At 41.4% G+C, this 12067-nt stretch overlaps 1 protein-coding gene across 1 annotated transcript in view; it reads right to left on the bottom strand.

Moving 5' to 3' along the window:
• The window catches only part of LOC141214756 (multidrug and toxin extrusion protein 1-like), a 90098-nt gene that overhangs the window by 34548 nt on the left and 43483 nt on the right, over positions 1–12067 (bottom strand). Inside the window, exons 7-11 of the mRNA XM_073665466.1 lie at positions 10652–10749; positions 9693–9790; positions 8378–8491; positions 8229–8296; positions 5106–5214 (exon numbers count right to left, since the gene is read on the bottom strand). Of these exons, the coding sequence (XP_073521567.1) occupies positions 5106–5214; positions 8229–8296; positions 8378–8491; positions 9693–9790; positions 10652–10749 (487 nt within the window). The remainder of the gene's footprint in view (positions 1–5105; positions 5215–8228; positions 8297–8377; positions 8492–9692; positions 9791–10651; positions 10750–12067) is intronic.

Here is a 12067-nt window from a genome sequence, read left to right as displayed (position 1 = left end):
TCCGCATACAACTCCTCCTCCTCTACTTCCTCCACCTCCTCTTGTGCCACCACCTGACTCCGAATTCTGTTTAACATGTGCTCCAGCATGTAAATCACCGGAATAGTCATGCTGATAATGGCATCGTCAGCACTAAACATCTTCGTCGCCATTTCAAAACTGTGCAGAAGGGTGCATAGGTCCCTGATCTGAGACCACTCCTCCAGCGTGATTTGCCCCACCTCTGGATCTCGTTGGCCCAGGCTATACGTCAGAACGTATTGCACCAGGGCTTGTCGGTGCTGCCACAGTCGCTGCAACATGTGCAGAGTTGAATTCCACCGGGTAGGCACATCGCATTTTAGCCGGTGAAGTGGCAGGCCCAACGACTTCTGTAGAGATGTAAGTCGCTGAGCTGCGGGATGCGAACGGCGGAAGTGAGCACACAGCGACCGTGCCCTCTGCAGAAGGCCATCTAGTCTGGGATAGTGGGCTAAAAATTGCTGGACAACCAGGTTCAACACGTGAGCCATACAAGGCACGTGTGTGACATTGCCCCGGCGAAGGGCCGCACCCAGGTTTGCAGCATTGTCGCACACGGCCTTCCCTGGTTTCAGGTCCAGTGGAGACAACCATTCATGAAATTGGTTCTCCAGAGCTGACCACAACTCCTCAGCTGTGTGACTCACATTTCCCAGACATTTCAATGTAAAAACCGCCTGATGACGTTGAGCCCTACTGCCAGCATAGTAAGGAGGTGTGCAGGATCCCTTCTGCGCAGTTAGAAAGCTTGTGGCATGACCAGACAGGCTTTGGGTGCAGGTGGAAGACCGAGAGGAGGTTGAGGAGGCAGAAGCAGTGGAGGAACTTTGACATAAAGAGGATTGACGCACAACTCGTGGGGACGGCAAGACTTGGACAGCAGCCCCTTGTCCTGCTGTCACCATAGTTACCCAGTGCCCAGTCAGCGACATGTAACGCCCCTGTCCATGCCTACTCGTCCAAGTGTCTGTGGTGAAATGCACCCTGTCACACACAGAGTTTCTCAAAGAAGCGGTGATGTTGTGTGCGACATGCTGGTGGAGCGCAGGCACACCTTTCTTTGAGAAGTAGTGCCGACTGGGCATCTGGTACTGGGGCACTGCGACGGACATAAGGTCTCGAAAATCCTCTGTGTCCACCAGGCGGAAAGGCAGCATTTCTGTAGCCAAGAGCTTGCAGATGGTGAAATTCAACCTCTTAGCTTTCTCATGGCTAGGAGGAAATGGTCTTTTACTTGTCCACATCTGAGGGACCGAGGGCTGGCTATTGTGCTTAGACGGGGTTGATAAGGGTGTCCCCGGCAAACTGCCGGTCTGTGAGGAAGATGCAGGCGGACATGTTAGGTTGCCTTGATCCAAAGGTGGTGCTATCGATGTCGGACAGCGCTCAACACCAGCTGGTGTTACCACCTCCAAAGAAAATGATGACCTGCCAATCACGCTGGCTGTTGCGGGTAAAGAGGTGGCAGGTCTGCGCCCCAAAACAGGTGTGACTGCTGTCCCCCCAGTCACAGAGGATGAAGAGGCCGCGGATGCACAAGATATGGCAGACGGTGGTTGGCCCGGCCGGCTAGGCCGCATTGTAGCACACTGAGCTTCCCACTGCAACTTATGCTTCATGTCCATGTGCCGGTTCATGCATGAAGTACTCAAACTATGTATTTTTTGGCCTCTACTTAGCTTTTGCTGACAAATGTTACAGATAACACGAGTTGGGTCATCTTTATCGATCTGAAAAAATGCCCAGGCTATGCAAGGCTTAGCACCCATGCGACCTGAAGAGCCACCACGACTTGTGGTGAGAGGCAGAGTTGTGTTTGAGGATGCAGTTGTTGACGTGCTTCCAGTACTACGTCTCTGTCCAGGAAGGCGCAACCTGACCTCGTCGTCACTAGCATCTTCCTCCACCTCCTCTGCTGACCTCATCTCTTGGCTGACTGTGGGTTGACAGTAAGTGGGATCTCCGACCTCATCATCATCACCCTGTGCGTTATCACACCCGTCGTCCTCAGAGCCAACCTGTTCCTGCCCTGACAAAAAACTAAAGTTGTCGCTCCAATCAGGTATTTGAGTCTTATCATCGTCTTCCTCATTGTCTCCACCAACAGGAGTTACAGTTTGGGAATGAGGGTCTACATTATGGTCAGAACCTTCTGCGTCTGGTCCTGGATCCGACTCATAAAGATTCTGGGCATCAGTGCAGATCATTTCCTCGTCTGGATTCACAGAAGCGCTGGAGTCGACCTCTGATTCCCAGGCTATAGTATGAGTAAACAGCTCTGCAGACTCAACCATCTGTTCTACCTCATACTCAGACGGGCAGCTGGAGATTTGGGAGCTGTGAGGAAGCAAGTGCGATTTGGGTGACACCTTTGAGGACTGGAGTATTTGTGATGTTGAAGTTGATGTGGAGGAGAGCCCACTTAAAGGAGCACTTGATATCCGTTGAAGCACCTGCTGTTTTTGTGCCTCATCTGGAATTTGTAGCGATTGGCGTGGCCGTAAGAAAGGGATCTTATCACATTGTCCGCTAAAAGAAGTAGACATTTTAGTTTGGCTGGAAGATGGTCTTTCTTCTGCAGATGTTACTGTTGCTTTAACACCTACCCCACGGACACAACCTTTTTTCCCCTTCCCAACACGCCTATTCCCCTTTCCACCAGCAGCAGGCCTTTTTCCACTCATTTTGGTGGTTAACTAATTCACAACTCTGGAGTTGTTTGCACAAAAAAACAATGGATGGTAACCGAGCAGAGCTGAGTGGCCAAACTGTGGTATTAGGCCAAAACTATTGGCTGGGTTAGATGCAGAAAAAAATTATTTTTAATTTGCAACCTGATGGAGGTCAGTATAGATGGACTAATAGAGAAAGTCCGACACACTACTAGAAGGCCAAATATTTTTTCAGAGGTAGATGCAGAAAAAAATATATTCAGTTTGCAACCTGATGGAGGTCAGTATAGATGGACTAATACAACAAGTCCCACACACAGCTAGAAGCCCAAATATTTTTTCAGAGGTACTGTAGATGCAGATAAAAATTAGTTTTAATTTGCAACCTGATGGAGGTCAGTATAGATGGACTAATAGAGAAAGTCCGACACACTACTAGAAGGCCAAATATTTTTTCAGAGGTAGATGCAGAAAAAAATATATTCAGTTTGCAACCTGATGGAGGTCAGTATAGATGGATTAATAGAACAAGACCCACACACAGCTAGAAGCCCAATATTTTTTCAGAGGTAGATGCAGAAAAAAATATATATTCAGTTTGCAACCTGATGGAGGTCAGTATAGATGGACTAATAGAACAAGTCCCACACACAGCTAGAAGCCCAAATATTTTTTCAGAGGTACTGTAGATGCAGATAAAAATTAGTTTTAATTTGCAACCTGATGGAGGTCAGTATAGATGGACTAATAGAGAAAGTCCGACACACTACTAGAAGGCCAAATATTTTTTCAGAGGTAGATGCAGAAAAAAATATATTCAGTTTGCAACCTGATGGAGGTCAGTATAGATGGATTAATAGAACAAGACCCACACACAGCTAGAAGCCCAATATTTTTTCAGAGGTAGATGCAGAAAAAAATATATTCAGTTTGCAACCTGATGGAGGTCAGTATAGATGGACTAATAGAACAAGTCCCACACACTGCTAGAAGCCCAAATATTTTTTCAGAGGTACTGTAGATGCAGATAAAAATTAGTTTTAATTTGCAACCTGATGGAGGTCAGTATAGATGGACTAATAGAGAAAGTCCGACACACTACTAGAAGGCCAAATATTTTTTCAGAGGTAGATGCAGAAAAAAATATATTCAGTTTGCAACCTGATGGAGGTCAGTATAGATGGATTAATAGAACAAGACCCACACACAGCTAGAAGCCCAATATTTTTTCAGAGGTAGATGCAGAAAAAAATATATTCAGTTTGCAACCTGATGGAGGTCAGTATAGATGGACTAATAGAACAAGTCCCACACACTGCTAGAAGCCCAAATATTTTTTCAGAGGTACTGTAGATGCAGATAAAAATTAGTTTTAATTTGCAACCTGATGGAGGTCAGTATAGATGGACTAATAGAATGATGCTATGCCCAAAAGATTTTACTTCACTAGGTGCAGTAAAAAAATTGGTATTCTATACACAGGTGGTATATCTTGCAACACAGATAGGCTACTCCACTGACTAACACACTCTGCAATAGGCCAAAAAGGATTAGCTTTGCTAGATTCAGCCAAATGCTGTGAAAAAAACTTGCACAGCACTGGCACAGACCTGCCTGGCAAAAACTGATAGGAACTCATGTAACCTAGTCCTGAAAAGGACTGCAATTACAATTAGTCTTTACTCCCACAACCGATCTATTTAAGAGCACAGACCTCCCTGATAAAAGTCGTAGGAAATGCTGTAACCTAGTCCTTAAAAGGACTGCAATCACAACTATTCCCTACTCCCAAGCTATCTGTATATTTGTGCGAAAATTGGCTTGAAATTAACAAGGTATAGCGCACACAGCAACAGCGGTGCCGTCTAACACGCAGCTGCAGCAGTGAGAAAATGGTGGCGACGGGGAAAATGGCTTGGTCTTATAGGGCAAGGACATGTGACATACACTGCCAATGACACATGCCCTTGCTTGTGTGAAAAAAAGCACTTCGCTCCGTGTGTGCGCTGCTGATAGGCTGACAGATTGCACCTCCCCACTGTAAATGCGGGAAAGAGAAAAAAAAATGGAGATCTTCATTGTTCCTGCAGAGATCCATCCCCTGCCCCTCCCCCCACCCCGCTGTACACTCAAACTGCGTATTAACATTAATTTTCATCATTACTGAGAAAAAATCCAGTTATGATTTTGGTGCACGAACAGTTATCGAACATAACCTCGAACAGCCGAATTTTTCTCAAATTGTTCGTGTTCGCCGAACGGCTCGAACACTGCCCAAAACAGCTCGAATTTGAGATTGGCGAACAGTTCGAGTAGAACAACGCTCATCTCTACTAATATTACTCTGCCATACCACAAAGGCGTGTCAGTCTATATGGCAGAACAAACTTTGTATTAATATTTTATTTCTACCTGATATAAAGATGCTCAGTTTAGCAGATTTCTTGGCCTCATCAGTCTCTCCAGCTCCTAAATGGAAGCCAACCCTAATACTGGTAGATAATCCAACCGCAAATGGGATCTGCAAAGTACAAGACATACTGCATTATTATATAATGATATATATACAGTTGAAACCAGACGTTTACATACACTATATAAAAAGACATATATGCATGTTTTTCTCAATATCTGACATGAAATCAGAATAAACCTTTCCCGTTTTAGGTCAATTAGGATTACCATCATTTTTAATATTTGCCAAATGCAAGAATAATGAGAGAGAGAGAATGTTTTAAGGCATTTTTATTACTTACTGCAAAGTCAAAAGTTTACATACATTTCATTAGTATCTGGTACCATTGCCCTTAAACTGAATGACTTGGGTCAAACGTTTGGGATATCCTTCCACAAGCTTCTCACAATAGTTGTAAGGAATTTGAGCCCATTCCTCCTGACAAAACTGGTGTAACTGATCCAGGTTTGTAGGTCAACTTGCTCGCACCTGCCTTTTCAGCTTTGCCCATAAATTTTCAATAGGATTGAGATGAGGGCTTTGTGATGGCCACTCCAAAACATTGACTTTGTTATCCTTAAGCCACTTTTTTACCATTTTGGCAATATGCTTCGGGTCATTGTCCTTTTGGAAGACCCATTTCCGCCCAAGCTTTAACATCCTGGCTGATGTCTTGAGATATTGCTTCAGTATTGCCACATAATCTTCTTTTCTCATAATGCGATCTATTTTGTGAAGTGCACCAGTCCCTCCTGCAGCAAAACTACCCCACAACATGATGCTGCCATCCCCGTGTTTCACAGTTGGGATGGTGTTCTTAGGCTTCCAAGCTTCTCCCTTTTTCCTGCAAACGTAATAATAGTCATTATGCCCAAAAAGTTCAATCATCAGACCACAGGACATGTCTCCAAAAATTAAGGTCTTTGTTCCTGTGTGCATTTGCAAACATTAATCTGGCTTTTTATCTTTCTTTTGGAGTAATGGCTTTTTCCTGACAGAGTGGCCTTTCAGTCCATGTTGATACAGTACTCGTTTCACTGTGGTTATTGACACAATCTTACCAGCTTCCGCCATCATCTTCACAAGGTCTTTTGCTTTTGTCCTTGGGTTGATATGCACATGTCGGACCAAAGCATGTTCATCTCTAGGACACAGAACCCCTCTCCTTCCTGAGTGGTATGATGGCTGGACATTCCCATCTTGTTTGTACTTGCGTATAATTGTTTGTATAGATGAATGAGGCACCTGCAGGTATCTTGAAGTTGTACCCAAGGATGAGCCAGACTTGTGCAAGTCCACAATTCTCTTCCTGATATCTTGGCTGATTTCTTTAGACTTTCCCATGATGCTACACAAAGAAGCAGTGTGTTTCAGGTGTGCATTAAAATACATCCACAGGTGTGTCTCTAATTAACTCAAATGTTGCCAAAAAACTTACAAACACATGACATCATCATATGGGCAGTCCAGAATTGTTTAAAGGCATAGTAATCTTAGTGTATGTAAAGTTTTGACTTTGCAGTAAGTAATAAAAGTGCCTTAAAATATTCTCTCTCTCATTATTCTGGCATTTGGCAAATATTAAAAATTATGGTAATCCTAATTGACCTAAAAATGGGAAAAGTTTATTCTGATTTCATGTCAGATATTGAGAAAAACATGTATATGTGTCTTTTTATATAGTGTATGTAAACTTCTGGTTTCAACTGTATATCTATCTATTTATACATATATATACATACACAGGGTGGGCCATTTATATGGATACACCTAAATTAAATGGGAATGGTTGGTGATATCAACTTCCTGTTTGTGGCACATTAATATATAGGAGGGGGAAAACTTTTCCAGATGGGTGGTGACCATGGTGGCCATTTTGAAGTCGGCCATTTTGGATCCAACTTTATTCTTTTCAATGGGAAGAGGGTCATGTGACATATCAACCTTATTGCGAATTTCATAAGAAAAACAATGGAGTGCTTGGTTTTAACGTAGCTTTATTCTTTCACGAGTTTTTTACAAGTTTATGACCACTTATAAAATGTGTTCAAAGTGCTGCACATTGTATTGGATTGTCAATGTAACCCTCTTCTCCCACTCTTGACACACTGATAGCAAAACCGCGGAAGAAATGCTAGCACAGGCTTCCAGTATCCGTTGTTTCAGATGCTGCACATCTCGTATCTTCACAGCATAGACAATTGCCTTCATATGACCCCAAAGATAAAAGTCTAAGGGGGTCAGATCGGTCGGGAGACCTTGGTGGCCATTCAACTGGCCCACGACGACCAATCCACTTTCCTGGAAACTGGTCATGTAGGAATGCTCGGACCTGACACCCATAATGTGGTGGTGCACCATCTTGTTGGAAAAACGCAGGGAACGTACCATCTTCAGTGCATAAAGAGGGCAACACATCATCATGTAGCAATTTCAGATATCCAGTGGCATTGAAGTTTCCATTGATGAAGAATGGCCCCACTATCTTTGTACCCCATATACCACACCATACCATCAAGATACGAGATGTGCAGCATCTGAAACAACGGATACTGGAAGCCTGTGCTTGCATTTCTTCTGAGGTGTTGCTATCAGTGTGTCAAGAGTGGGAGAAGAGGGTTGCATTGACCATCCAACACAATGGGCAGCACTTTGAACACATTTTATAAGTGGTCATAAACGTGTAAAAAACTCATGAAAGAATAAAGTTACGTTAAAACCAAGCACACCATTGTTTTTTCTTATGAAATTCTCAATAAGTTTGATGTGTCACATGACCCTCTTCCCATTGAAAAAAATAAAGTTGGATCCAAAATTGTTGACTACAAAATGACCACCATGGTCACCACCCATCTGGAAAAGTTTTCCCCCTCCCATATACTAATGTGCCACAAACAGGAAGTTGATATCACCAACCATTTAATTTAGGTGTATCCATATAAATGGCCCACCCTGTATATATAGATAGATATACATATATATTTCTATCTATCTATTTATATATCCATCTATCATATATATATATATATATATATATATATATATATATATATATATATATATAAAATTATTTGTTGTACCTTTTGTAAAACGGTTATTAACTGAAATAGAATGGATTGTCCCCCAAGTTCCACTAGGTTGATAAGACCTAAAAAATATCAAAAAGGTGAAAATAAATTTTAGAATTACAACTGGGATTCAAGGAGATGTAGGATTTAATGTAATAAACCTGATAGTATTATCGCTATTTCAAAAGTCCAAACTTTAAGTGACTGTATCAGTATTCCAGGCATCCCCAGTGCTAAGAAAGGTCCCCAGTCGTTCAGGCATTCAATTGACCATCCTACAGATAAAATGGGAAATTAAAAAAACATAAATGTACATACTATGCAGTGAAAAAAAATAGCTCTCTGAAGCTCAAACTAATTTCTTGGGAGTGTCAACATTTATGCTCTGCTAGTGCGCCTTACAACCTCTCCCCATTCCAGCTATCTTATTGAAAAGGCTTTTTGTTTCCATGTTCTAGTAATTGTGAGGGCCCCAACAGACAAGCATCTATGATTTAGTATTTATCACCTTTACAGTGGATATCTGATTAATGTTTTAACAGGTAACTTTTATTTTCATTAAAGGACAAGTGACCATGTAAAATAAAAATGAAAAATATATACATACCTTCCACACTGGCGCTGTTCCTCTGTTACATTCTTATGTCACTTGATCACTGCAGCCAATCGCTGGCTGCTGATTGATTGCATCCTTCATATTGCCTGAAAGCAGACATCTGCTCTGATGGAATCCTGAAATTCTTCAGCAAATTAACAATGGCTAATTGGCTGCAGACGTCATATGACATAACAATGTCACGTGACCACTGATTAGACATAGCGTCGACATCGCGCGGAGGAGCAGCAATAGTCCAGAAGGTAAGTACTGGTATATGTTTCCTTTTTAGTTACATGGGGCACTTTATCAGATAACAATAGTGGACAATCCCTGTACTGTGTTTCGCATGTGCAGCTAAGTAGAAAATCCTCAGATAAGCTAAGCCAAGTTGTGCACCTTATAGAAAAAAACACTGTGGAAGCCAAATGGGAGCACCGTGCGATAAATAGAGCAGCTGGGACATCCATATCATTTTTAGATAGTTAACCTTTGCCAGTAAGTGATAGATATAGTTTCTTCTACACCTTTAGTTTTAGGTTGAATTTTAGAAGGAGGAGTCATGCTTACTATAATCTTTTAATGCAACAGAGATATCTCTAGATATCACGGGAAGATTGCTACATAAAGATGTTCCAAGTGGAGCATCTATCGATATCACCACTGCTTTAGACACGTTTATGGTCAGATATCAGAAAAACAAACCAACAGTCCACAGTGAAGTTTCTGTGGACAGATGCCTGAAGGGTTTAAAGGGCATTCATGTAATGAAAGCCCCCTCCTTACTGACATGTGCTCATTGTTTACAATCTTATCAAATATAAAACCACTTTTTTTTATATACAAATACACATTTTATCCATTAACATGAAAAAACGTACCTCCCCAAGTCGCAAGATGCAATTTTCTGATTAGGATATAGCTGAACAGTAGTGAACATTCAAAAATAGAACTAATAGTGATCGCCAGCGCAGCACCTCTAAAGATGAAAGTAGAGAAATTCATTATTCCTATATGATATCTGAACACATAGATCATAAAAGTGCTTCTATGGTCTTGGCCCTGCTATTAGTAGTGGTCTGCTTCTATAATTTTCAAAGGATATGTACACTTTTGCAACAAATGGATGAAAAAAAGAAGAAAAAGAGCTTGGTAAATAGTCTTGATTTAAAATTAATTACTGTTTTGTGTCTATTGCTTCTATGTAGCCCTACACTATGGAGTCGACCCGATCAATCAAAAGAGGTGTTTTCACACTGGTCTTGATGAGGAGGCGTGTTGGAGTCAGATGCTCCTGATTCATTAAGAGGAGCACCAGGAGCATCTGACGAGTGGCGTGCACCTCCATGTGCGCTTCACCATAGATCTTACTCCAGTCAGAGCAGAATTAACAATGGCAAAGAAGTATAGGTGTCACGTGTGTATTTAAATAATGGGCCGTGTGCTCCTATTGGCAGCCAAAAGGTCTAACCACAAATACTTTATTATAACTGGGAGGTGTGTACATCTCCTGCATCCTCCGCTGTCAGCAGCCCCAATAGGTTGAGAGCGATTATGTCTGACAGCAGTGAACAGAGTTCAGTATGGTAGATACACATTCTGAAAGTCCAATCAGAGTTGCCAGTATCAGACTGTGTATGGATACACCATATTAACAAAGGGGAATGATAACACCCAGTCGTCAATTTATTTCCAAATGAATGACAGTACAATCTAGAATTCTAACATGAGATGCTCCAGAGTTGTTATTTCATAGGGAATAAAGGTATTTATTAAGCAGGCATGTCAGGAGAGCAGACTAGTCCTTCTTCACCAAAAAAATTGTCCTTGTTTAACTTACTTGACTCCAATTTTTAAAACGAAAAGTAGCAAATAGTTCAAGAGGGCAGTAAGAAGGCATGACAAGCAGCTCACTACGATTTGAGGCCAAATTATTTCCTAAAAGTCAAACAAATAGGAAAGAATGCATATAACTAAACAAGTAAATGAGTATAAATGTTAAGTGGCTGTCTGATCAATACTAATAATGTAGTGCTGAAATTACTAGGTATGGAGGGTTTAACAACTGCTTCATTACTGAGTCTAATCTGGCAGATTTTAGTTTGTGTCAGTTCATTTAGAGATGCTTTTCCATCCATGTACTGTAGCAGTGTAAGCAGGCTCGGACTGGCCCATAGGGGAACAGGGGAATCCTCCGGTGGGCCCCTGTGCAGATATGGGCCCCCAACCTCACAATATGGACAGTACTTGGCATAATTCACTTTATTCACTCTATACAGAAAAAAGCAGCATCTCAGCATCCGTTAACTAAACTACCAAGTTTATTATTATATAGAGATACAAGTTAATTTGTGAACGAGGGTAGTGAAATGCATGCAGGTGAAAAGTGGGCCCTCCCCAAAGTCAATGTTACAGGTGGGCCCTTAGCACCGCAGTATGACAGTGAGTGTAAGGGCTTTTTTATAGCATAAGTGGTAGTTTTCAATAGCACCATTACAGGACACATATAACTCGATGAGTAACTTGTATTAACTTTTTTGAGGTTGAAATGTGCAACATAAATAGCATATTAGCTTTTTCCTATGTATTGATTGGTTCATAGCAATACCGAATATGTATTTAAGAGAAACAATTCAAGTCTTTAATAATTTTTGAAGATGCAGTGGAAATAAGTTGTTCGATTAAATAAAATATATTTGTACATACAGTACAGACCAAAAGTTTGGACACACCTTCTCATTTTAAGATTTTTCTGTATTTTCATGACTATGAGAATTGTACATTCACACTGAAGGCATCAAAACTATGAATTAACACATGTGGAATTATATACTTAACAAAAAAGTGTGAAACAACTGAAAATATGTCTTATATTCTAGGTTCTTCAAAGTAGCCACCTTTTGCTTTAATGACTGCTTTGCACACTCTTGGCATTCTCTTGATGAGCTTCAAGTGGTAGTCACCGGAAATGGTTTTCACTTCACAGGTGTGCCCTGTCAGGTTTAATAAGTGGGATTTCTTGCCTTATAAATGGGGTTGGGACCATCAGTTGTGTTGTGCAGAAGTCTGGTGGATACACAGCTGATAGTCCTACTGAATAGACTGTTAGAATTTGTATTATGGCAAGAAAAAAGCAGCTAAGTAAAGAAAAACAACTGGCCATCATTACTTTAAGAAATGAAGGTCAGTCAGTCCGAAAAATTGGGAAAACTTTGAAAGTGTCCCCAAGTGCAGTTGCAAAAACCATCAAGCGCTA

This window comes from Phyllobates terribilis, unplaced genomic scaffold (genome assembly GCF_046119375.1).
Source record: "Phyllobates terribilis strain yellow unplaced genomic scaffold, ASM4611937v1 Scaffold_2__4_contigs__length_985480577, whole genome shotgun sequence".
Lineage (NCBI taxonomy): Eukaryota > Metazoa > Chordata > Amphibia > Anura > Dendrobatidae > Phyllobates > Phyllobates terribilis.
Note: the sequence above shows the minus strand (reverse complement) of the source record. Positions and strands in the feature narration are given on the sequence as shown.